This window comes from Eriocheir sinensis, chromosome 47 (assembly GCF_024679095.1).
Source record: "Eriocheir sinensis breed Jianghai 21 chromosome 47, ASM2467909v1, whole genome shotgun sequence".
NCBI classification, from domain to species: Eukaryota; Metazoa; Arthropoda; class Malacostraca; order Decapoda; family Varunidae; genus Eriocheir; species Eriocheir sinensis.
The window spans coordinates 842,253-868,750 of NC_066555.1; the positions used below are offsets into that span (position 1 = coordinate 842,253).

Sequence of the window (26,498 nt, forward strand, 5' to 3'; positions counted from 1 at the left end):
TCCAAATTTCCCAAGTGTTTCTAAATTTCCCAAGTGTTTCCAAATTTCCCAAGTGTTTCCAAATTTCCCAAGTGTTTCCAAATTTCCCAAGTGTTTCTAAATTTCACAAGTGTTTCCAAATTTCCCAAGTGTTTCTAAATTTCACAAGTGTTTCCAAATTTCCCAAGTGTTTCCAAGTTTCCCAAGTGTTAATTTCCAAGTTTCCCAAGTGTTTCCAAGTTTTCCAAGTGTTAATTTCAAAGTTTCCCAAGTGTTTCCAAGTTTTCCAAGTGTTTCCCGTGTTTACTGTAGTCAATGAAGGCGACCAACAATGACCCACACACACACACACACACACACACACACACACCTGTAACATAACATTTATCATGAAAACCAGCCACTTATTTGGACAGCCCGCGTGTAGCAGCAATATGAAGCCATGCCCATCAACAGTGACCTTTATTTATCACACAGCGGGTAAGTACAGCATCTTTAATTAACGCTCCTTGTGACGCTTTATATGTGTTAGTATTCATAAGGTAGTTGAAGGCTCGTTTTGACTTCACTTGTGTATCTCGTTAGTCATTACCAAAGTGCAATGTCAGTGTTGGAGGTAATGGTCAATGGAACTCCACCTCTCCCTTTTCCACTCGTCCGATGCCGCTGATGTCCATGTCACTTCTCAGACTCTCCACGTACTTCATCCTCTGAGCCCTCCTTGGTGTATTATTGGGTTAATCGTTCAGTCAACTCAGTCTCAGGACCTGTTAGCAAAATACCGTCAAGTCATTCGTAAATACAAGACCAAGTCCCCTCACATCATCGTCTCTGGGATTCTACCGAGAGTCAATACATTCGCCGGATACAACAACAGTAAAGCGTACGGCGTCAACACTAGTCTAAAGCAGTTATGTAACGATGAAGGCGTAGGGTTCACGAATGCGTGGCATCACTTCAATCAGCGCCCAGATTTGTTTTGGGAAGACCGACTCCACCTGAACGAGGCTGGTTCGGCGCGGCTTGGAAGGCTCCTGAACGAGGCAGTTGAAAGCTTCTCGAAAAGCTATTCAAAAAACTGCAGGCGAGGGCAAGGCAAAGGCAACCCTTGATCAACCGAACCGTAGCGTCGATGCGGCTTGCAAGAAACTGTGTAACCAACGACGCCCCCGACAAGCGAACTCATACAACACGACGCGGCCAAACCAGGAGTCACATTTCCATTTTGTACACAAATGCACGCAGTCTATTACCCAAAAAGGACGAAATTAGGGCGTATATTGCAACTGAGAAACCAGATGTGGTAGCCATCACAGAGACTTGGGCCAACTCTGCACATCTAGTATCTGAACTGTCATTTCCCGGGTACGAAAGCTTCCAAAAAAATCGAATGCACAAGAAAGGAAAAGCCTAAACAACTTCATAAAACGTAAGTCACCCCGGCTTCCGAGGAGTCTAGAGTATCGTAATCTACCCCAAGACCCCCTTGTGAGATTATTTCTCTTATCTTTTATTTCAAACTACTGAAGTTCACATGTGAAGGCTCCCGTGAAGCTTCAGTTGGTGGTAATAAAGCAATTTCCTACCATGAATAACAGTGGTGGGGTGTTTAATGGATATATATTTATTAAAAGGAGGTCATGAGTTTTATGGCAACCTAATCGTCAGTTTCTTGGTTTGAGCTTGCTATCGTGTGTGTGTGTGTGTGTGTGTGTGTGTGTGTGTGTGTGTTGGGATCTTCTTTATTCCTGACTTAACTAGCTACAAGGTTACTTAGATAATCTTTACATTCCCTAAAACTCACATGTATGGAGAAAAATACAACCTTTAAAGTTTTTTTTAATTTATTCCAAAGAAAAGTATAAAAGTTACCATCCCAGAAACTCACCTACAGGCAGACACGCACACATACAGACAGCTCCAGCACTGAACAGGAAGAGCAGTGACAGAGGCAGCAGGCAGGAAACAGTGAAACTACTAACATAGAAGATAGAGTAAAACTAATAACTAGTAAAGTATTAAGTTGTAGGTTCTCCTGATAAATTACGACCCTTCACACTCACACTCTCCCATATATTAGCCCCATTTTTACAACTTTACCAATATAGTTAATATAAAATAACAAAAAATCTAGATACAGAAGCAGCTACAGCATTCACCCGCTGGAATGTTTCTACATCTGAGCGCTATAATTCGTGACACTATGTTCACTTTCATAGCTCCTGTGTTGGAAAAAGGCAGCCTGCATCAAGGAAACCGGCCAGTCAAATGCTTGGTATGGTTGTGACAAGAATCTTCCATCTCAATGTTCTTAGTGGTTGTGACAAGAATCGAACATCTCAATGCTCTTAGTGTGGTTGTGACAAGAATCCTCCATCTCAGTGCTCTTAGTATGATTGTGACAAGAATCTGATATCTCAAGCTTTAGCTGGAAGACTGGAAATGTAGTGATGTAACAAGAATTGACCAATAATAAAAGATCTGTACTTGACAATGCAAGGCAGAGATCCATATTCCCAGTACTGCAGAACAGAGCCAGTGTAGCAGTGTATTGCAGGTATCACTATTTTGCAGTTAAATTAAAAGCAACAGTGATTTACAGATCTCTTTAAACTTTGTCACTTTTGTGTTCACAGATGCCAAGCTTTGTTGTGCTTGAGAGAAACAACTCTCCTCTTGCTACTGAGCTCCTAAGGTTGTGATGAGTCTCTTGGCAACGTGACGATGTGGTGTGTGCCACTCCCAGCCCACACGAGACTCGATAGAAGGTTTGTTCTGACAACCCAAGAGGGGCTGCACACACACACATGCAAACATATTCACTTACACACATGTGAGCATATAAACATAAACGCACTCACACATATGAACGCTCCCAGGTCATTAGGGTCTATCATACATGCACAATCTGATGAGAAGTCATTACTCTATCATGAGACGGAATCTAACACACTTGGAACATTTAGTTTTGTCTAAAATGTTAATCTCGCTCATCAGGACCAACAATGCATGTCTGGCAGTGTCTAGTGATGGACCCTCAACCATCCACCAACATTAGTGTGTCACTCAAACCATGGTGGGAGAAAGAAGTTACTCAACAAAATGTCTGTTTGAGACAATCCACTTATTTACCACATCCTGCCACTCCAATACAAGCATGGGTCAACAGCTTCAGATGCTGTGGTGGTTGTTATAGTAAATCTTATGACAAGCACGCAGGAAGTATGGAGATGAGAGTAACTTTTGATCTTTTCTGAACAAAATAAGAAATAAAATAATTATTCTTTTATGAATTTTCCCAAAGATCTTAAGAAATACAACTGTACAAACTTGCCCGTAAACAGGTGCTGGACACTGCTGTCCATGACCAATGTAGCATTGGAACACAGTGTATCCTCTTTAGAATCATGGAAACACACTGATTTATATTATAATTATCCTTAATATTCCATGGGAAAATATCAGATCTGATAGAACACTTATGAACACCCCCAGTCTGTCTGTGTCACAAGGACAATAAATAAAATTTATCCCCCTAAGTAAGAGCCAAGGGTGCAGCCCTTGACAAAGTGTGTTCGGGGGGACAGGTCCTGACGCCGCCTCAAGGGAAAGCGTATAAAATGTGCGTTGATTTTTAGGTGTGGGAGTCTCATGACTTATCACAGTTTTGTTATTATACATTACTTTGTAGACAGTGAATGTGGGAGTATTTGTGTACCTTGGAACATGTTCTGATGCACCAAGATTTCTACAGGAGGTTTGTGCATCATCGCCAAATACAGATTTGTGTATAGCTTGTGAGGAAGCCGACCTGTCCCTCCTGCACACACCAGACATTTACCAGGAGTCATGACACTGAGGGTAGACAATCCTTGGCACCAGAGAGGCAGCCTGGACAGTCCACAGGCCAGGGACAAGAGCACCGACACACACACACACACACACACACACACCACCCACTCACTCCTGGGCACTTTATCCTACATTGGCGGTGGCTGAAGCAGCAGCGGCGGCGTTGCGCTGGGCCTGGACAAATTCTGGGTAGTCGATGAAGCCGTCCTTGTTCTTGTCGTCCTGGTCAAGAATCGGGTCGATCATGTTGACCAGCTCGGAGTCAGAGAAGAGCTTGGCCTCAGGGGGTGGGTGGCCGGTCTTGCCGTCATGGTTGGCAGAATCATGCCAGTGGAAGAGGGACTTGATGAGCTCCTGGCCGTCCAGCTTGTTGTTGTTGTCGGCATCGTGCATCTTGAAGTAGTGGAACTGCAGCTCCTGGTCAGACATGGTGGCTGTGTCGATGGGCACCTCCAGATGGTCCTTGATGTGGTCCCGCTCACTGCTCAGGTTAGGGTTGTGCAGCACACGCTGGTTGTGTCCACCGCCGTGGTGGCCGCCCCCGCCATGCTGCTGTGGCACATGCTGCTGTGGCACGTGCTGCTGTGGCGGTGGTTGCTGGAGGGACGAAGGAGTAAGTCATAGACACCATGGTGAAGCAAGCAAGGCTACAACTCTATTCCCTGATCCTCTGATCCACAACCAATAGTTTGTCACCTGGCTTACAGTTACAAGTCAAGAGTAAGACATGATCGGGCTGAGAGGGATACCGTACTCTATAAAGCATATGGTAATCAGCAGCCAATAAAATGGGGGTTTAATATATAGTGTTTAATTTTTGTGAATTGATTCATGTCATGGTGTGTGTGTGTGTGTGCATGGGTGTGTGTGTGTGTGTGTGTGTGTGTGTGTGTGTGTGTGTGTGTGTGTGTGTGTGTGTGTGTGTGTGTCTGTGTGTATTACCTGGAACTGTTGCTGCTGGGGTGGTGCGGGTGGCGGCGGGGGCTGGAACTGCTGCTGCTGTGGTTGGTACTGTTGTGGCTGTTGCTGGTACTGCTGTTGCTGTTGCTGTTGCTGGTACTGCTGCGGCGGGACCCCTGGGGCCTGCTGGTACTGCTGCTGCGGCACCCCGGGGGCAGCAGCCTGGAGGAGGGGGCTGGTATGAGGTAGGGTACATTCTCACACTTAAAGAGACTAGGAAACTTTACTACTTTTGGATAACATTGTAGTATTTTGAGACAAAGTTCAGACACACATTTCCTAGCCCTCTCACCACACACACACACACACACACACACACACACACACAAAAAAAAAGTACTATTAATGAGGTTGCTGTGCCCTGTGTAGACCTATGCTATTCTGCCCAATGTAAGCCTATCCTGCTATGCCATATGTAGGCTTTTGCAGCTATGCCCTATTTGTCTTTGGTGTGCTGTACCCTATGTAGGCTTATCCTGCTATGCCTCATGTAACCCTATCCTGCTGTACCATATATGTGTAGGCCTATCCTGCTATGCCAGATGTGCCCCCAGTGTGCTGTACCCCACATTGACTATGCTACAATGCCATATGTGCCTCTGGTGTGCTGTGCCAAGTGTAGGCCTATCCTGCTATGCCATGTGTAGGCCTATCCTGCTGTGCCATATGTGCCCCTAGTGTGCCGTGATCATGTACGCCTATCCTGCTATGGCGTGAGCTGTGCCCCATGTAGGCCTATCCTGCTGTGCCATATGTGTCCCTAGTGTGCTGTGCTCATGTAAGCCTATCCTGCTATGCCGTGCGCTGTGCTCCATGTAGGCCTATCCTGCTGTGCCATATGTGCCCCTAGTGTGCTGTGCTCATGTAAGCCTATCCTGCTATGCCGTGCGCTGTGCCCCTTGTAGGCCTATCCTGCTGTGCCATATATGCCCCTAGTGTGCTGTGCTCGTGGCTCCGTGTGGCGGCATGGCAGGCACAGGCAGCGTACCCTCCCTGTGCCTGCCCTGAGCGTGGCGGCGTCGTGCAGGTGTGTGCCGCGGCGCTCACCTGGTAGTGTTGTTGCTGGGCCCGCTGAGGCTGCTGAGGCTGCTGCTGGTACTGCTGCTGCGGCACGCCCGGGGCCACGCGCTGCTGGGCCGAGGCGAGGTAGGCCGATAATAGCAGAGATAACGTGACTTTGAGCAGCATTGTGACGAGCGGCGGCTCCGTGCGGCAGGTGGCGGCAGCGGCGGCGGTGGTGGTGGTGGTGACGGGCACAGCTGATCGTGACGTGTCCCTCAGCCCGCCAGCCCGCAGCCTCCACGCCCCTGTGACGGCTACCAAACACTATTATAATGCACTTTAAGGCTTGACGATGACCTGCTCCTGCTATGCCCTCGCCTGTTTACTTAATTCGTTTCGGTGGTGACAGGCTGACAGAATAACAACACGGTGGAGGGGGAGGGGGGGACAAGAGCTCTGGGGGGTCCCAATTCCTGCTTTCACAAGCATATATGTTACTGGTTATTATGAGGAATCAAGCGCACTCTTGCATATGTAATTTGATTTTAGTCGTCTCTCTGCCGTATGTTGATTTATTTGATGCCGGAAGTAGGTTTCCTGAAATACTTTATTGAGTTCGGGTGTGACGTGTCTGATTTAGATCTTGATCTTGATGTCATAGATGACTTGAGATTTCTCTCAAGGTAGACCTTTGTATCGGCAGCTTCTGTGAATGAAAATAAAATTTACAGAACAGACAGTATTCTACTCGAGGCCAGATATCATTGCCTACATTGTGCACGCCACATACTTTCCAAGAACTCTTTCACTGCCTCAGTCACTCTAAACATACACTGATTGTTTTGGAATGAAATTGACATATTCTATTTATCAACTTACAACTTTATTGAGCTTCTTATGTAGGTAATACACACAATACACAACCAGGTCTTAAGTAGTCGCAGTCATGGTAGCAGTAGTAGTAGTAGTAGTAGTAATATAAGGAGGAGGCTGAAGTATTTTTAGTAGTAGAAATAGGAGGAGGAGGTTATGAGAAAAAATGTTAAAAGTAGAGAGAACAAGTTAGTAAGAGATCAGATAAATAAGAGGAGGAAAAAACTTAAATGCTGTAGTAGTAATAGAAAGAGGAGAAGGAGGAGGAGGAAAAAGTTAATAGTAAAGTAATATATAGAGGAGGAGGAGGAGGTTATGAGGGAAAAAAAGGGTAACAACAGGGAGAACAAAATCAATAAGACATCAGAAAAAGAAGATTCACCCATCTCTAATGACATCTACTTCGGTGCCAGCAAACAGGAGACTTCACAGCGGTAGACAGAATAAAGAAACATGAGATAATGAGAAAGAAAAGCAGACAAGAATGGAATAAAAGGAGAGGAGAAGAATATAATGTGCAGCAGAAAGAAAGGGAAACAGCAGGAGAAACATGAGGAGGAGCATAGAAGGAAAGGAAAAAGGATGAAAGAGAAAGGATAAAAAGGAAGACAAGAACAATGATAAGTAGAAAAGTAGAAAGGAGAGAAAAGACTGAGAGGGAAATAAAGGAAAATGAAAGTGTAGATGAAACTATGAGAAACAAATATCAGAAGGTAGAGAACAAAAAAAGAAACATACACAAGAAAATTAAGAAAGGAAAACAAAACCAAGAGGGAAATGTAGGAGAAACCAGGAGAGACAAATATCTGAAGAGAACAATAAACATCTGTCATCATTCAGTGTTTTTGATAGTGTCTGTAAAAGGAGAAATATAAAGTAAATGTCAACAAAAGTAAAATGATGGTTTATGAGCACAGTAGAAGTGACGTTGTGGATTTTGTATGTCCATATAGAGTGGGAATTGAATGTGAAAAAGAATGAAAAATAATTTTGAATGGTGAAGAAATGGAGGTGGTTAATGAGTTTAAGTACCTCGGATCAGTTATGTGTAAGGATGGTGGTACAGAAAGAGAGACAAGAGAAAGGGCATTGCAAGGAAGAAAGGTGGTAGGGTCTTTGGGACGTATCATGAATGGCAAAAGTGTGAGCATGGAGGTAAAGAGGGATTTGAGAAATACAGTAATAGTACCAACCCTCACATATGCAAGCAAAACATGGGCCTGGAATGAGAGTCAGAGGTCTAGAGTGCAGGCAGTGGAAATGAGTTATTTGAGGAGTGCTTGTGGTGTGAGTAGAATGGATGGAATGAGTAATGAAAGCGTGTACGAGCGTTTTGGAATGTGTCACAGGGGTGAAGGGAAGGAGTGTGGAGTGGTGGAAGAAGTGAAGCGACAGACTTTAAAGTGGTTTGGCCACATGGAGCGAATGGAGGAGAGTAAGATGACCAGGAGGGTGTATGTGAGTGAGATAGAGGGAGGGAATGCTAGAGGATGACCTCTAGTGAAGTGGAGATATAGGGTGCAGGAGTATGTCACGGAGAGGGGTGAAAGATCCTTGAGAAACTTTGAGCAGGCAAGGAGGGAGTGCCTGGATGGAGAGAGATGGAAACTCTTCTGCTGTGGCCATCCCCTAGTGAGAGCTCCTAGGAGCAGGCGTCAAAGATGGAAAAAAAAAAAAAAAAAAAATCACATCCACAAGAAACAGAACAATGAAAGAGAAGAAAGAATATGCACAAAAAGATAAAGAAAAAAAAGCAGAGTGGTGAAAATGAAGAAAATTATCCACGAGAAAGTAAGATAAAAAAGAATGCGATAGAAGAAAAAATACAAGAAAAAAAAAAAGAATAACCACAGTCACTACAAAAGCTGGACACCCCCAACCCCCAAACCCTGTCATTATCTCCGTGTGAGCGAGGCAAAGATGTCATTGTAGCCCATCTTGGCCGAAGAAGCAGCGGCCGGGTCCATCATCCCCCTTTCCTGGGGGTAGAGGTTGACCGCTGAGCCCGGGAACATCTGGCCCAGCCCTGGCGCCCCCACCAGCGCTGATGCCGACTGGGGCTGCCCTGGGGTCTGCTTGAGGTTGCGGTGCTGGGGGAAGGTCGGCATCATCCTGGGGTCACATGCTAGAGGGGAAGGATGGGGAGAGAAGGGGTAAGCTTTGGGTTACTGCCGTTGATTACTGTGTTTATTAAGGCTGATCTCGTGGAAAGTCGTCCCCCCTTCAGACTGTGAGGATGTTCATTGACAAGCTAATTTTGCCCTTCAGAAAAGTTGTATTGTGTTATTTTTTTACAATTAAGGACATTAAACACTGCTCCTATAAGAGAAAGTAGAAACTAATGGTCAGGAGGGGTCAATTTCTTTAAAGCATTCAAGTTGTAGGCAGGAGGAAATACAGACAAAGGGAGGCTGTTCCAGGGTTTACCAGTGAAAGGGATGAAAGAATGGAAATGCTGGTAATGGTCTTAAATCTGACTCCTTAATTTTTTGCTTAATAACACAGCTAAAAAATGTACTTTATCCAGGGTAACCTAACCTAACATACCCCACCAAAACACACACAAACACGTACGCAGTGGTTGCTCCTTGAAGTATGAGCTCTCGAGGCACTCAGATGCGGTGGCGCGGCGTTTGGGGTCATACATGAAGAGGAAGTTGAGGAGGCGCTGGCCGGAGGGGGAGAGGCCCGGGAAGCGTGTCTTGAGGTTGTTGTACGGCTGCGCTTTGAGGGTGAAATTCTCGATGGCCGGCAGCTGTGAAAACTCAGGCCAGATGTTGTCGTTGGGTGTGCCTGGGGGGGGTGGAATTGATTGACTGGTTGACTGGGGTATGGACTCTCATGGTGCCTCACTTACTGGGGTCCTAGAGTGCCAAACATTATTAGAATCAGACTGCATATGAGAGAGTGAAATGAGTATAGCGTGAGAGGTGAGGTGAGGCAAGTTGAAGGTAACATTGAAGACAGTGAGATGAGTTCAGTAAGGTTAGGTGAGGTGATAGCTCAGTGAATATGGTAAGATGAGTTCAGTGAGGTTAGGTGAGGTGACTGCAGTGAAGACAGTGAGATGAGTGAAGTGAGGTGAGGTGGTTACAGTAAAGATAATGACATGAGTCTGATGAGGTGAGGTAATAACAGTAAAAACAACAACAAAACTTCAATAAGGTCACCAGTGAGGGGCCATACCAAGAAGGTCGATGATGAGGTTGATCTGGTCAATCTCGGACTTCCCAGGCAGCAGCGGCTTGTGAAGGAGCAGCTCCCCCAGGATGCAGCCGGCCGCCCACATGTCCACGCCGGAGGTCTGGGTCTTGGTCTGGGGTGCAAGGGATGGGGGGAAGATTGGTGTTAGTGGTGGTGGTGGTGAAGTTGGGGAAGGCTAGTTTCAGTGATGAGGGTGGTGATGGTGTTGTTGATGTTGGTGGTGGTAGTGATGTTGTTTTTGTTGTTGCTGTTGGTATTGGTGGTACTGTAGTTGTGTTTTGGGTGTTATAATGGAAAGTGTGTGTTGCAGAGAGAGAGAGAGAGAGAGAGAGAGAGAGAGAGAGAGAGAGTAGTAACATGGATATTCAGTGAGAAAAAGAAAAACAAGACACATATAGACCAAGTCAATATTTTTACCCCAACAAGCACCCTGCAATCCATCAACCAAATAAATAAACAAACACAAATGACCATAATAATAACAAAAAATCACTGGCCTCACCTGGAAGAGCAATTCTGGGGCGCGATACCACAGGGTGACCACTTGGGGCGTCATGGGGGACATGGGATACCCCAGCTCACGGGCCAGGCCAAAGTCAGCTGTGGGGGAGTGAGGCAGAACTGAGGCCCACGGAGGGAGGGGTGATGGTGGGGAGATGTCTATATATGTGACGAAGAGGGGAGGGGCCGAGTTCGTATATTTTATTTATGTGAGTGGAGGCAAGGGAGGAGTGAGGGCAATGAGGGGGATGGTGAAGGGGGGTCTACATATATGGCGATGAGGGGAGGGGGGGGCGAGGTTATATATTCTTATTCATGTGAGTTATGTCTGTTGTGAACCACTTTTTTCCATTTTATCTCCTGACTACATGTATTTAAGTGATATCCTTGTTCACCAAAGAAAGACCTCGCCTTCTGTATATTTCTAAGAATGCAGGTGTAAAAGCAAAAAAAATATGTGCAGTTTGGGGTTAACGAGGACCCACCAATCTTGATGGTTCCCATGTTGGTGAGGAGAAGGTTGGACACTTTGACGTCTCGGTGCACAATCTCTTTCTTGTGTAGGTATGTCAGGCCCTTGAACACCTGGTGAAGGGAGGAAGGGTGTGTGTTAGTGGCAACTAAGACAGATGCAATGTAAAAATAGCAGCCTATATTAGATATACAGGCAAAGGGAAAGGTGGGGGGCACACACTAAGCTGTGGGTTACATCAGTACTCATCTCCATCTTCTTGGTCCTTAAGCTATGATGGGTAAGGAGTCATTACCCTGCGACAAAGGCCAGGTGTGATATCTGGGTTACCACAGTTTACAGTACCCAGGTTTCCCCAGATGCACATTTACTGACCACATCCCAAAAAGGAAGATGAAAAGCTGGGAGGGCTACAAGCTGATGGTTCAGGCTGGGATCAAACCTAAGTCCACAGATTTATAGCTAGGTGTGCTAACCCTTACACTAAGGAGGCATGTTTTAAAAATATAGGGTAAGACTAATTACACAACCTTAATAAATTAGTTATATAATTATAGTGAAACCAAATTGTTGAGTCCGTTTGGGCGTTGGCTCCCACGGGTCCATTTCTCCCCTCTGCTCTGCCACAGTCCCTACACCTATTTTTTCCTCACATGTTACCTATAGCTTACATATGAGAGGAAGAGATAGGTGTTGGGACTGTGTGGTACAGCAGAGGGGAGGAAAGGACCCACGGGAGCCTACACCAGACCGGCCTCGACATATTTGAAAGACTATAGTACTTTTAACCCGGTAGCAGCGGGGATCATGTTTCTTAATGGTCCCTCCAAGCGAGAAAAATGAGAAAAAATCACCCCTCACACAAACCATTTCATAATATGTATCAAAGCATTTGTGATCAGATTATGTATCATCTATTTTGGGGGGTTTATATCATGGCACAAATTTGGCCCGTCGCTGCTACACGATGAAGCCACAAATTTGGCCCGTCGCTGCTACCGGGTTAAGATAAGCAAGAATACCATATTAGACATAGTTCATTTAGTAATACATGTATGTGCCCAAAAAATTATATATGTAACATTATATTCATGCTGGCATAAAGCTGAAGGACTATATGGAAATAAGTGTCAGGACTTGCCTGCATCATGATGCACTTGACGTGTGTCTCCAGGAAGGGCTTCTGCATGTTGTCCAGGAGGCTGGCCAGGTCCTGCTCACAGTACTCCATCACCAGGAAGATGCTGCCAGGACAACACACTAATTTAGGCCACACACTCACATGCATTGCTTTACACCTTGCTCCACCCACACTCTCACTTCAGGCACATTTATTTATTTTTTATGCATAAAGTTTGATCTATTATATACCTCACATGGGATTGTTTAACTTTTTCTTGTATTAGTAATCTTGGGTATATATATCCCTTACCTCTCCAGGCTGCGGCCCACCACCACCTCCTTCAGGCACACAATGTTGGGGTGGCTGCACGCCTGGAGCAGCATGATCTCCCGCAGCCCAGAGATCGGCATCCCGTCCTTCTCCTTCTCCATCCGCATCTTCTTTAGCGCCACAATTTCATTGGTCTTGGTGTCCCGCGCCCGGTCTGAAAATGGTGTTTGTGTTGGATGTTGGTGATGATGTTAGTGGTGTTGGGAGGGTGTGTTGGTGGTGATGATGTACCGTAGTGGTCAAAATAAATGTTATCCTATTGAGTTTTGTGCCAATGACTTTTTTTAAAGCTTAACACTCCATCAGATTAATTGTGTGATTCTAAACTCTAAAGCGATGTTTCCAGTGTTTCATATAATGGCAGCAGAAATTTTTACTTGCTCATTGTAAGATAAATTGTTCTTTGTCTAGTAAAAAAGAGAAGCAAAAGGGGAATATATAACATTCAATTTACTGCCACAATCTTGCCTAACTATCTCCATACTCACAAACGACGCCATAGGTTCCCTCTCCAATGCGATTTAGTTTCTCGAATTCTCCGACAAATCTGCATTTTCCAAACTGAAATATGACAGTGTATTAATCAAAAGTTCTAATATTGTCCATAATTTCTGCTAACTTGATAGTGGCAGTGGAAGCTGAGGAGGCCTGGTCAGATTAGGTTAGGTTAATGGGTTTAATTAGTAAGAAAATAAGTGGACTTGGCAACAGTTACATGATAATAATAATACCATAACCATCTTCAAACTCTACTCCTTAACTTCGCAATTACCGGCGCCTGCGACAATGCATTATATTAATAGTGAAGAAAAGAGAGATAGTGTAACGTCATTTAAAAGTAAAGTGGGTGAATGAGCAGAAGAGAGGAACAAGAGGAGGAGATCCCATGAAGCAATACACTGATTAATGTCAAAAGAAGAAGTAGAAGGAGAAGAAGAAGGAGAGGAAGAAGAAGATAAAAAAAGAATAGGAAGAAGGAGAAGAAGAAGAAAAAGAAGTTAAAATAAATGAAAGAGAAGAAGGAGAGGAAGAAGAAGATAAAAAAAGAATAGGAAGAAGGAGAAGAAGAAGAAAAGGAAGTTAAAATAAATGAAAGAGAAGAAGAAGTAGAAGAAGAAAAAGAGGAAGAAGAGAAAAAAAAAGAAGAAAAGGAAGAAGAAGAGAAAGAAGAAGAAGAAAGAGAAGAGAACGAAGAAAGAGAAGAAGAGAAAGAAGAGGAAGAAGAAGAAGAGGACTACACAACACAATGGCAGGGTTTCTTTACCAGGTGCTTCTCAGGAATCTCAATAGGCTTGCCGGAGAGGAAGGAGACGAGCCCGGACTTGCGAGATGATGATGACGATGATGAGGAGGAGGAGGCACCCTTGTCCCCGCGCTCAGACATGCTGCTGACCTGCCACTGGTGCTGACTAGGGCGGTGCTTGGGGCGTCACGCTAGGCCATGGTCAGCACCTCTCAGCACTTGAATAGAAGGTGTTTTTATCTTATTTCTTGACCTTTGCCGCTTTGAATCACTTCCCAGGTCTCTCTTCTTGGTTTTCCTTCCTATATATCGTTGGGTTATTTATTTATCTTAGTTCTTGCAATACGTGAGCGTGGTGACAGCGAGACCGCGGCTTGTTTGTTTACGTTTGGTGTTTTGTTACTTGATCTTGATGTCACAGGTAACTTGGGATTTCTCAGGCCTTTGTAACGGCAGCTCCTGTGAAATTATAAGCAAACCCCCTATAGAACAGACAGTATCCTACGTACTACATGCGAAAAAATACTATTCCCTACATCTTCTACGCCGCATTCCTTCCAAGATCTATTTCGCTGCCTAGGTTTGGGGGATCTTGGTCTTAGGTCTTGCTGTTACAAGCGGGCAACCCTCATGAATCTTGCTTTTGACATTCGAAACGGTTGCTCTTGACGGGAAAACAAGACAGGCAAAGCTCCATCCCAACATATGTCAATGAGTACCTACAGCCATAATGATGATGGGCAACCCTGAGTCTGGCTTTTGACATTTGAAACGCGCATTAGTCGATTTTGTGCTCCCCCACCCAAAAACCCCGTGTTCCCACAGGTCCCCAAGATCGTTTAGGGCAGGGGATAGGCATAACTCGAAAAGTAGACATTTGCGACGGAAATGAGGTACAAAATCGTGCAGTTCACTAAATCTATCACCCGAAAAACATGAACCACATCAGAAAATCGTTGGTTGGGTGAAACGGTAAATTGTCCGATGAATTCCTCTTTCATTCTCATGGAGGTCTTCTCTAATGTTATAAATTGTTGAGTCCGTTTAGGCGGAGGCTCCCGCTGGTCCATTTCTCCCCTCTGCTCTGCCACACAGTCCCAACACTTATTTTTTCCTATCATATGTTACCTTTACCTTACATATGAGAGGAAGAGACAGGTGTTGGGACTGTGTGGCAGAGCAGAGGGGAGAAATGGACCCGCGGGAGCCTCCGCCCAAACGGACTCGCCAATTTGGTTGGACTATAGGCAGATGATATACCAAAGACATCCCACACCTGCCACTGGACACAGCCAAGGCAAATAATCCCACACACCAATACAATGAACACTTAAGGTGGTTCACTCTGGCACATGTGAGAATTACAAATATTTAGCTTCATTAAACTGTCACTTTATTTCTCCCCTCATATGAAGCTCACAGCCCAGACCACACTGTTGCAGAAGACTCCTTGTTTTACTTGAGGCTGAGGATAGGAACTCAAGACAGGCTTTTATGAGTGCTGCATTTTTATTAGAACTTTTGTTTCCCTAATTTGACATTTAGTGGTCATTCTTACATTAATAAGATTAAACTTTCCAGAGCTCATGTTGCAATTGTATTTGTATACATAACAATTATACTTGGTGAGCAGCTTGGCTCCTGACAACTGCTACACTCATATAAAGCTTCTGTCTGGTCAAAATAATAATATACCTTAAAATAACTAATACAGTACATTACAATCGAGAAACAACCTGAGTATTACCGGTATATCATTTGCAGCTATTTAGATACAACTTCATTATCTGTAATAATGTTACTGAACAAATGGAAATGAAACCACCAGGATAAACTGCCAAGGCCTCTTGACAACAAATAATGACAGAATGAAGGTCAGCTGCATCAGGAGTGGTTCCTTAAAGCAATCAGTGGCGTCTACACTGAAGGCTATTGCAGTGTTGGGAAGACTTGATATGGATGTACTTTAATATGTGGCTTCTCGCTGTATACTGTATATCATGACAAAATGAGAAAGCCATTGGTGCATGGCCCGAAGGACTCAAGAGAAAGGCGTCACACAACCAACACCCTTTATTGAGGCTCCATCACTTGTGTTTCCGCCGCTGTACCATCGTCCAGCCATCGGCCATGTCCTGCTGCTGCTCTTCTGTGGGCTGCTGTGGCTCAGTCTGCCGCGGCACCATCAACCACCTGTCAACCTTGTCCTGCTGCTGCTTTGATGTCAGCTGCTGTGGCTCGGCCCCATTCGACGTCTCAGCCAGTTGCATTGCCCCAAGCTGGTCCACCAGCTGGGGGGGCTTGGCAGCCTGGGTAGGGGATGGCAAGGAATATTAATTCTTAGTGGTCACTTAGTAGACCTAAATGCAAGCAAGCTAGTTCATGACAGCAAATGTGGGGGTTACATTCCTGAGATCCTCATGGAAGTACAAAATCCCTCCTTGAGGCTCAATACAATCATGTCAAGCAGAAAATATAGCAAAAGGTAGAACGCAAGACACAAAACAAAGCATTCACAGCCATTAAGATATAAGCACATGTGAGCTGCTGCTGCTGGCTGATAAACATGTCCTCAAGGCCTCCTGCTTGTAATATCTCCAGCAGGTGTAGATGACTTCAGCTAGTGACCACCTGCATTTACACCAGTCTAACTGAGGCTTTCTCCAGGAAACTTGCTTTTTTTGTAGCTTAGCATATTGTTTGTCAAAGATACAAGCTCATAATGAGGTTTCTCATCCTATTTTCCCTGTCCATAAACCTACTTAACCTCCATTTTGAACTTACATCTATACGTACATGAAACCTATGTATACTTGCACTAAACACATGTCTGCCTAGTTTATTCAGTGCCCTGTTTGCCTACTGAACTGTGAAATCAAAATAGAACAGTTTAAAGTAAGATAAGTTTAAATGTGAACTGCCAAACATGACCCCAGTCCACTCACCTCATCATTGTTTCCCTCCTCACTCAGGTCCTGGAATCTGGCGGGCACCTTGTTGCCTGTGGGGATCTTGGCGAGTTCACTCAGCACCTGCGCGTCGCTCCCGGCCACACACAGCTGATAGTAGCGGCACAAACACGACCCAATCTGCCGGACGAGGGACACTGGTGAGTACTTTGCAGACTGTTTATGCATGTTAGTGTAGAGATTATACGTACAAAAGTTCATACTGAAGATGATGCAAGATGAGGCTAATAGTAACAATAAGATGAGTGGCTAAAATATAAAAAGGAGAAAAAAGCCTAAATTTTGCATCTTTCAAAATGGCACAACACACATTACATCACCTCTGTGTCTGACTCGTCCTCCACCATGGTGTTGAGTTCCTGGTCCATGATGGTGGTCAGGTACTCCGCCACCTCCTCGGCCTCCAGGTCCTCTGTGTGTGTGGTGGAGAGAGGGAGGGGGGTGTTTGGCACTTGTTAAAATAGCTACTTTTGGGGGTGTTCGCCACTCGTTAAAATACTTTCATTATCTCATAACTCTTATCTACAATGAAATACTCTCATTATCATATGTGGGAGAGGAAAAGGCAACTGTTGGGAGAGCTGGATTAGAAAGTGCAGCTAATGGAATAAAAAATATCATCTTTTTCATCCGGTGCTGTTGAAAAAGCTACACCAGGATTGAGGCAGTTGTTAAAATACTCACATTATCTTATTAACTTTGACTGAGGGGGAGGGAGCAAATAGGGTGGAGGAAGGTACCGAAATATTTATGTTTACTTCATAACCGAGACTGGGTGGGGAGGGAGGGAAGGGAAGGGGGTGGAGGTAGCAACTGAAATATTTATTCTTACCTATTAACAATGACTGAGGGGGGAGGAGAGGAAGAAGACCTGTGCTTCTATTTTCACTCGTACACATTATGCTTAACAACCACATATGGTGATTACTGGAAAGTCTATTGAGCATATTATATTTATCTCGAGGTTCTGGGAGGGGTGGAGGTTTTCTTATGCACGGAGGTTAGTTTAGAAGATATCGACAGCAACTTATGGAATCTCAACACTTACGATTGTCGTAGAAATACTGTTCAGTGACGCCCACCATCCACTCGGCGATGGCTGCGCTCTCTGCCCCACCAGCCTGCTGCTGCACCGCAAACTGGCGGGAGAGAGGAGGAAAGGAAGATAGTTAAAAATCTGGCAACAGGCAATTATCAAACACATCTCAGTATCATGGTGCCCGGCATACACAGAAGAAAGACCAGAAAGTGTAAGGTTGCAGCATCGCAGAAGAGGAAGGAATACCTGTTTGAAAATAAGGATGTTGAAGCAAAAGGAACAGTACAGACATTTTTCATGTAAAGAGAAAAAAGGAAAGAAAATGAGGAAAACAAGAACACCCAGACAGTGAAGAACTACGTCAGGGAGTGCTGCTACAAAGGTGAAACTCCCGACCCTGAACCAAACTCATGAAACACTTGATTTTTCTAGAGTGGAAAGAGAGAAATTTTGCTTCTCGCCACCAGGGACTGAACCCACGACCAGCCTGATGAGAAGTTGCAGAGTCCTACTATTTGGCCAAGGGTGCTACATGCATGATTCCATTTTTTACAGTAAAGGAAGCAGCTCTAGGGGAAAAAATAATACTTGAAAAAAAAAAAATCCCGCTGAACAGTGCCCCTATAAAAGAGCGTATAGATGAGTGGCAAAGAGAATGGTTAAGATCAGTTGGAGAGGTGTCTTGATACTCTCCTTTTGTGTGCCTATCTACATCATTGGCTCGTCCAACCCCACAAAGGAAAATAAGAATGTTAAACAAAAAAAGAAGATTGGGCAGGCCACTACAGAATGACAACTGCCCACCCACGTATAATTTTTAGTTTTCATACTTTTGATGGAAAAGCTGGCAATATTGTAATGATAAAGTAATGTGGCCGTAAGGGGTTGAAGATGCTTATTGTCATTATTATTGTGAGATAAATCAAGCAGAGAGGAGTGCAGACTCTATGGTCGGTATTAAAAGACATACTCGCTTCTCACATCAGTTATTTCTAAAGGTCAAAGAGGAGGGCAATTGGGTTCTGATGAGTGTTTCTTTAGGTTCATGGTACAGAAGAAGGGTCACTCTAGCACCAGGGTCATACAACTACTCCTGGAAATGCCCACAACTCCTACGAAAGCCTTGTCAAATATGGGTTCTTGGGCGACGAAATGTTTAGTAATACGGCACTATCAGCCCCCAAACACCTGAGACGCCGAGTAAATCTTAACCCCCCTCTGCCCCCGTGCCCCCTGGCGTGGCCAAGAGCCCCACTAACCTGCAGGGCCGGCCAGTTGGAGAGCGTCACCTCCACGGCCTTCTTGAACGTGGGCAGCATGGTGTGAGGGCTGCGGAGGGGCTGACTAGGGCTAATAGGATACTCGTGGGCTCCTGAGGGTGTCCTGGGGTGGTGCAGGGGCGTGTGTGTTGTGTTGAGCTGCCCTCCACGCGGCGCCTCGCTCCCTTTCCTCGGGGTCTGTTTACATCCGTGACGTCATCAGTGCAGATGCCATGCGCCTTTTCTTTCTTTTTACGGTGCACAAAATGATTTACATAGATTTACACAGATAAACCTTAAACGTAAGAGACAGAAACTAGAGAGCCATTGATAAAGGCAGGGTGGTATATAGATAATCTTCCTTTAAATTGTGGTTATGTGTGACGCCTCCGTGGTCTAGTGGTCAGCGTGCCTGGCTTCTACTCCGCGGGCCCGGGGAGTCGGCGTGCACCTCACCCAGCTGTTTATCCTCCCTCTCGGGCTGGTCGATAAATGGGTACCTGGGAAACCTGGGGAAGGTAAACTGTGGTAACCCGGATGTCACACTGGCCCTGTGTCCCGGGGTGATGGGCTCCCTCCCACCACAGGCTCAAGGAGATGAGCACCGAGGCCACGCGCTGCTACACCGTATGTCGCCAACTTTACTTTTTTCCGTGGGTAGTTATGATAAGTCTAGTGACAGTTTGACGTAATTAAGCTTTTGTACTCTTTGCTCTGCCGCAAGATCTTTGCCCCGGCACGCCTTGTCATCCCCGTACCGGTGTGTCGCCACTAGGCATCCATTACCTGGGGTTGATTTATTTTTTCCTTGTGTGGCCTGTTTATCTGCCGCGTGATGAGCCTGAGGGTGCGCAGGGCGACGTGTGCGGCGCGGCCCCGCCCCGCCTGGCGCTGGTGGTGGTGGTGTGCACCAGCGCTGGCCGTTAGTGCCGTTGCCGTGCCTCGTGCTCGCCGTGACGTGTTTGACTACCTGGAGGGCGCGGGCACGACGCTGGACCTGAACGACCGGGAAGGAAGGACGCTGCCGCGGCTGCTGCGGCGCCTGGCCAAGCCGAGGAAGGCGCTCGCCGAAGATGCCGCCGAGGAGGAGCAGCAGGCGGCGGCGGTGGCGCCCACCTCCTTCTTCGCCGCCAACAGGTTCACACTCATGATGCCGCCAGACATCCACCTCCGCCGCCCCCGCCGCCGCCACTGCCACAGCCGCAACTCTAAAGGAGGCGCCGACACTGTGTCCGCCGCGGTGCAGGGCGTTGCCTTGCGGGGCGAGGCGGGACAGGGGGCGGGGTACGGGGCGTCGGAGGAGTCCGAGGCGGGCGTTGGGCGGCAGGAGGACGCGGTGCCCTTGGTGTCGCGCTGGTACGAGCGGGAGCGGCAGGAGGCCGGGGCGTGGCGCTGGCGGGAGGAGGAGGCGCAGCGGCCGCGTCAGTCTGGGGAGAGGCTGCGAGAGGCACCGGCAGAGCAGCAGTACGTGGCGGCGTGCCTGCTAGCCGCTTGTTGCCTGGCCTGCTGCCTGGCGTGGTGGGACGGCCGCGGCGCCGTCAGGTCCAGGCACTACGCCGAGCGGTGCCGCCGCCTGCTGGAGAGGTTCATGAACTACAAAGACTTGGTGGTTCGCCTTCAGCAGTGCCTGTGGCGCTTCCAGAGCCTGGAGGGTGTGCGGCACGACGACCTGCTGGTGTACGTGGCCAGGGAGCTGCAGCAGGTGGCCGACACCTACCAGCGGCAGGTGCTCCTCCCGCGCGGGGGCAAGGGCAAGATGCGGCGGCAGCAGAAGAAGCGTTAGGCCTGGGTGCTGGGGAGGTGAGGCCCGGCGGCGGCTCCTCGCGCCTCCATGCTGCTCCTGCCTGGACACAGCCATGGCCGCGGTGGCGTGTTCGTGTTGGCCGTCCGCCGCCGCCACTACTGCGGGTGGTGTTGTGTTGCTGCCGCGGCGGTGTTGTTTTACTTGACTACTTACGTGTTATCTTGGCCTCTCTTGTTGATGTAATTATTGTTCTTGTTATTGCTGATGATTTTGTTGTTGTTGTTGGTGGTGTACATTATGGTGGAGGAGTGTTTTGTTCACGTTCGGGGTACAGCAGAAGGGTCAACTACCACCAGGATCATGAAAGCACCTCTGGAAATACCCATAACCCATACGAAACCCCTTCAAATGTGAATGTTTAACCCGCAAAGCGTTTGAGAATATGGTCCCGAGACTTCACAGGTTGGCGAGGTGTGAGGTGCAGTATTGCCAGACGCCTCCGCCCCCTTCGTTTTTTTTTTCCTCATTTTCTTTTTCTTTCTTTATTTTTTTTGAGTTATTTTTTTCACGCTCCCGAATCTTTTTCTTCTCATTTTTCCTCTTTCCGAAGGCCAAAAGGGAGATCAATCGCTTTCAAATGAGTGTTTCCTTAGCTTCATGGTACAGAAGAAGGGGGTCATACTACCAGAAGGGTCATAAAACTACCCCTGGAAATGCCCACAACTCCTACGAAAGCCTTGCCAAATATGTGTGTCTGGGTTCATGGTACAGAGGAAGGGTCACACTACCGCCAGGGTCATAAAACTACCCCTGGAAATGCCCACAACTCCTACGAAAGCCTTGCCAAATATGTGTGTCTGGGTTCATGGTACAGAGGAAGGGTCACACTACCGCCTGGGTCATAAAACTACCCTTGGAAATGCCCACAACTCCTACGAAAGCCTTGCCAGGTATGTTTGCTCGGGTACAGAAGAAGGGGGTCATACTACCAGAAGGGTCATAAAGCTACTCCTGGAAATGCCCATAACTCCTACGAAAGCCTTGCCAAGTAGTATGTTTGCTCGGGTTCATGGTACAGAAGAAGGGCGTCATACTACCAGAAGGGTCATAAAACTACCCTTGGAAATGCCCAAAACTCCCATTATAAGAAAGCCTTGTCTAATATATATGTGCTTGGGCCCCGAAATATTAAAGAAAATGGGAATGAAACACAAGAGGTGGGTTGGTAACTTTTTATTTGTACAGGATACATAGCAACGTAATAACTTAGTGTGGCGATACATTATGAGGGAGAGACGGAGGAAAGAGTGGAGGGAGGGAAGGAAGGGAGGGGAGTGGAGGAGCGGTAAAACAGAAGAGGATGTAAAGAGAGGGAGGGAGAGAAGGGAGAAGAAACTAGGAGGAAAGGAAGGGAGAGAGAGGGAAGGAGGGAGAGAAAGTAAAAACAGGAGAGGGAGAAAATGATAGACAAGAAGAAAGGAAGGGAGGGTCGAAAGAAGAGAAGGACAAAAGAAGATAGAAGTGAAAAGGGAGATGAAAGAAAGAAAGATGGGAGGAGGGAGAGAATGAAGAAAGAAAAGAGGGAGGAAAAAGATGGGAGGTTAGGAGAGGCGAAATGATGAAGAGGGTATGGAAAGAAGAGAATGGGGAGGAAAATTGAGTGGGAGAGAAAACGGAGGGAGGAAAGAGGCAAGGGAAGAAGGGTGAAGGAAAATAGGAAAGGGAAAAGAGAGGAATAAGGGAAGAAAGAAGAGAATGATAAGGGCAGGAGATGAAGAAGAGAAGAGAAGAAAGGGTGAATGTAAAAGGGAGAGAAAAAGGTGGGCATGGAGAGAGGAAGAAAAGGAAAGAAAGGGAGGGAGGAGAGGGAGATAGGAAGAGATGGAGGAAAGAAAGGAGGATAAAATGAGGTAAATATTAGGAATTCTTACACACACAAACACACACACACACACACACACACACATACACAGCTAATATGGCACTCAGAACTTTCTCATGAACACACACAAACACATACACACACTCGTTGACACTCAGTTGGCCCTCTTCATGTGTTGCCTCATTCTTCCGCTAGATGGCACTAACACTGGCACGGCTTCTACGCGCCACTGCCTTACTGATACATAGGTGGCACTCCCATTCATTACACGTGGCACTGCAGGTCATGTGACACAGTGCAGTATCGTGAATTTGTGGCACTGCTTTGATTTCTTGGATTTGATTAACTTGCATTTCGTTGCTACAGTCTGTTCACATTTCATTGGCATATAAGCCACGCCCACAACGCCCCAGGAACCACCAATAGGAGTTAGCCTTTCCCAGCATCCACCAATAACTGTTAACCTTTCCCAGCATCCACCAATGAGATTTAACCTTCCCCAGCATCCACCAATAACTGTTTACCTTTCCCAGCAGCCACCAATAGGATTTAACCTTTCCCAGTGTCCACCAATTACCTGCTGCCTGAGTTAGAAAGGGGGCGTGGCTGGGCTGCGGAGCGACCAATGATAGACAAGCACTGATGAAGGGGGAGGAGCTATTCGCCAAGTTAGAGTGAACGGGGTATGGTTGGAGAATGGGCGTGGCTTGCTTGCTGACTGGCCAATGATAGACACGCACTGGGAAAGGGGGAGGGGCTAACATGCCAAGATAGAGTGAACAGAGTGTAGTGTGAGGCTGTTTCTTTTTTTCTTTTTCCTTATTTCTTTTCTTTTTCTTTCTTTATTTTTTTCGAGTGTCAAGATTCTTTGTTTTTTATTTTCCTCATTTCCTTTTTTCATTTTCCTTTCCTTCTTTCTTTCTTTTTTTGAGTAATTTTTTTCACGCTTCCGAATCTTTTTCTTTTAATTTTTCTTCTTTCTTTTTTTTCTGTCTATTTCGAGTGCCATTGTTTCCACGCTTCTGATACTTCTCTTTTTTTCCTCTTTTTTTTTTTTCGAGCGTCATATTGTCATTGATTCCTCTTAGGGTGGCACTGTATTCCACATATCACTGTTACGGATAGGTGGAAGTGCCGCTGGTATTCACGTCACTGCCTCACCACCACCACCACCACCTCACCACACCAGCGTTGCCAAATTATCGTACTCATCGCATTTCATTTTCGTAGTTCCTGACCGATAATTATAACAACAAAGAACGAAAAACATCAATATTCAACAGTTTTTAGCACTAACTTTGATTTTCTCACGTTACTTGTGTAGGTACGAGAGTCTGAGGCATAAAGATGATAGATACGATATGTGGTTAATACGATAATTTGATAACGCTGCACACCACACACACACACACACACACACACACACACACACACACACACACACACACACACACACACACATATAACACTGTCCATAACGCAACTCACTGTTTTTTCCACTTTTTTTTACTCATGTCTAACTTACTCATTTTTTTCTTACTCATGTCTCTTACTTTTTCTCATTCATCATTTTTACTCATCTTTTTCTTTATTACTCATGATTTTTCTCTTACTTATATATTCTACTTACTCATTTTTTTTACGCATGTCTTTTACTTTTTCTCATTCATCATTTTTACTCATCTTTTTCTTTATTACTCATGATTTTTCTCTTACTTATATATTTTACTTACTCATGTTTTTTTTCTTCACTTATTTCTTTTACTTACTCGTATATTTTTTTACTCATTCATTTTAGTATCACTCTCTCTTAGGTTTCACATCCAATGCACTTTTTTCTTCCCTTGGCACTACACTTCATTCTCCGTGGCACTGTTCTCTATCATGCCACGTGCTCTCCTTTTCACTGCTGCGTCAGAGGTTACTTATCCTACTGTGGCACTGGTTCCTTCTCTTGGCACTGCCCATAATTTTTTTGTGGCACTGTTCTTTAGCATGTCACTCCGGTATGGTTGGTCACTTATCCTACTCTGGCACTCCTTTCTCCCCTTGGCACTGCACTACCGTCCTCGTGGCACTGTGCTGTAGTGGCATCAAGGAGCAGGATGCCAAGTCACTCCTGTCGGTTCTAAGTACATCATTGGCACTGTTTCTTTTTTTGGCATCACGAGACTGACGAGGCACCGAGGAGTCTTTGGCACTGTTGTCATGGCGCCACTGCTGATCAGGCGCCACTTAGGTAAAGCGTAAGTGAATATAGGTGGCACTCTCGTACTGGCACCCTGGAGAGGTTTACAAGGCTCTAGTGGCACTGTTATGGCAGGCACTATCTTAGAGGTATCGGTAGTCTATATGTGCTGCTGGTAACATTGTAGGCACCTCTGTTACCTATTAGTGGCACTCACGATCAGACTGGCACCCTGGAGAGGCTTACAAGGCTGTGGTGGCACTGTTATGGAAGGCACTATCTTAGAGGTGTCGGTTGTGTATAGGCGATGCTGGGAACGTTGCACACACCTCTGTAACCTATATGTGGCACTCACGCTCAGACTAGCAGCATTAGGAACCTTCGCATGACTGGTGGCACTGTTATGCAAGGGTCTGGAATCTATAGGCATCAGTGCAATGTATAGGCACTACTAATGACAGTAAGCTCCATTGGCACTACTGTAACCTCTCCGTGAAGTGTAAAAATCCTATAGGTGTCATGGTACCCTTATGTGAGGCACTGCTGGCACTGTTGAAGCACTGTACCTTCCATGCAGCCCTTAAACTTCCACCTGAATCTCTTAATGCTTACCAGGCACTTGTGAGGCACTGAAGGGTCACCTGTATCATTGCCGATCCATCCCTGGCACTCTTGTAAGATGTAGATTACCATTAGGAGTGCCACCTTAAGACCATAATATTACGTGGGGCTCTTACTTTTTGGTGTCAGCTTTTCTTTAATGGCACTCAAAAGCCCCTCTCGCTGGCACTGCTGTATGGTGTTCAAGTGGCACCCTGAGAAAGTAAAGCATGTGGCACTGGGTCTGTGTGGGCGTGTCTACTTTAATGTGGCACTCAGAAGGCGATACGCTTCAAATCATGGCTTGATCTCGCGTCTTTCCTCGTATAGTAACCTCCTGAAACGTGGCACTGCAGTAGGGGACTTGTTTCTCAGCGTGGCACTCTTGTTCCAACGTGGTGCCTTGCTGTAAAAATCCCTCTAACAGGTAACTTAGTCTTCCATCTCGTAGCCTTTCGATGTGTGGCACTGAACTCAGGAGGTAGCTTGTTTTCCACGTGGCACTATGGTGGACCGCCTGTTCCCTAGCGTGGCACTCTTCTTGTTCCAACGTGGTGCCTTGCTGTAAAAATCCCTCTAACAGGTAACTTGGTCTTCATCTCGTAACCCTCCGACGTGTGGCACTCAAAAGGTAGCTTGTCTTCCACGTGGCACTATGGTAGACGGCCTGTTCCCTAGCGTGGCACTCCTTCCTGTTTCCTCGCGTGGCACTCCTCTCTGCGGTGCCAAAACCCAGTAACACATGACAAAACATTGCTAGAGCTCACGTATCACTTTCCATATCGTGGCACTCAGTATTTGACTCTTTCACTCCCTTGTGGCACCTCGTTCTCAGCCTCCTCGCGCCTCCTCGCTCTTCTCCCCCGGGCGCCGCTCAGCTGTCCTCCACCGGGATGTCCGCGCGGCCCCGGTGGTCAGCGTGGGTGGTGAAGGGTACTGGGGAAGGGGGGGGAGTTTAGTGGACATAAATTTTACATCAGGGGAAGCAGCCAGGGATAAAAACATGAACGGAAAAAAGCCTACAAAACTATCACTATCCAATTGGAAAATAGTAGTGGATATGCTTTTATCTCGTACAGAAAGAAAGACACATGTAGGCTGAACAAGTATAGCATTATATAATAGACTTGTGGAGACTTGTGTGGACTGATAAAGTAGAAACGGGGTAAGTTACGCTATCACGGCTCGCTTAGAACACGAGATATGGGGCTAAATAGTGAGCTTATAGAAGGGAAAGGCTAAACACATGATAGGGTACGAAATGAAGGGGAGGGGGAA

At 46.2% G+C, this 26,498-nt stretch overlaps 4 protein-coding genes across 5 annotated transcripts in view; all 4 read right to left on the reverse strand.

The window, feature by feature from the left end:
• Positions 1 to 1,805: 1,805 nt before the first annotated feature.
• LOC126981230 (putative cyclin-dependent serine/threonine-protein kinase DDB_G0272797/DDB_G0274007) lies at positions 1,806 to 6,211 on the reverse strand. Its single transcript, XM_050832088.1, has 3 exons — positions 5,839 to 6,211; positions 4,774 to 4,953; positions 1,806 to 4,428 (listed from the first exon to the last, which is right to left on the reverse strand). Exons 1-3 carry the CDS (start codon positions 5,977 to 5,979, stop codon positions 3,955 to 3,957), a joined length of 795 nt encoding a protein of 264 aa, XP_050688045.1. The 5' UTR covers positions 5,980 to 6,211; the 3' UTR covers positions 1,806 to 3,954.
• A 449-nt stretch (positions 6,212 to 6,660) lies between these two features.
• Positions 6,661 to 13,961, reverse strand: LOC126981229 (cyclin-dependent kinase 10-like). Its single transcript, XM_050832086.1, has 9 exons — positions 13,561 to 13,961; positions 12,785 to 12,857; positions 12,276 to 12,450; positions 11,985 to 12,087; positions 10,857 to 10,956; positions 10,373 to 10,470; positions 9,853 to 9,982; positions 9,241 to 9,459; positions 6,661 to 8,791 (listed from the first exon to the last, which is right to left on the reverse strand). The coding sequence occupies exons 1-9, from the start codon at positions 13,678 to 13,680 to the stop codon at positions 8,562 to 8,564; spliced, it is 1,248 nt and encodes a 415-aa protein (XP_050688043.1). The 5' UTR covers positions 13,681 to 13,961; the 3' UTR covers positions 6,661 to 8,561.
• A 1,636-nt stretch (positions 13,962 to 15,597) lies between these two features.
• Positions 15,598 to 19,018, reverse strand: LOC126981231 (pre-rRNA-processing protein TSR2 homolog). The gene is made up of 5 exons (XM_050832089.1): positions 18,807 to 19,018; positions 17,557 to 17,647; positions 16,829 to 16,920; positions 16,485 to 16,628; positions 15,598 to 15,848 (listed from the first exon to the last, which is right to left on the reverse strand). Exons 1-5 carry the CDS (start codon positions 18,864 to 18,866, stop codon positions 15,627 to 15,629), a joined length of 609 nt encoding a protein of 202 aa, XP_050688046.1. The 5' UTR covers positions 18,867 to 19,018; the 3' UTR covers positions 15,598 to 15,626.
• A 2,750-nt stretch (positions 19,019 to 21,768) lies between these two features.
• Positions 21,769 to 26,498, reverse strand: part of LOC126981232 (multiple epidermal growth factor-like domains protein 6) — a 36,504-nt gene continuing 31,774 nt past the window's right edge. For both annotated transcript variants that reach the window (XM_050832091.1, XM_050832090.1), the window contains one exon: positions 21,769 to 26,156. In XM_050832091.1, the coding sequence (XP_050688048.1) occupies positions 26,095 to 26,156 (62 nt within the window). In that variant the 3' untranslated portion in view covers positions 21,769 to 26,094. The remainder of the gene's footprint in view (positions 26,157 to 26,498) is intronic.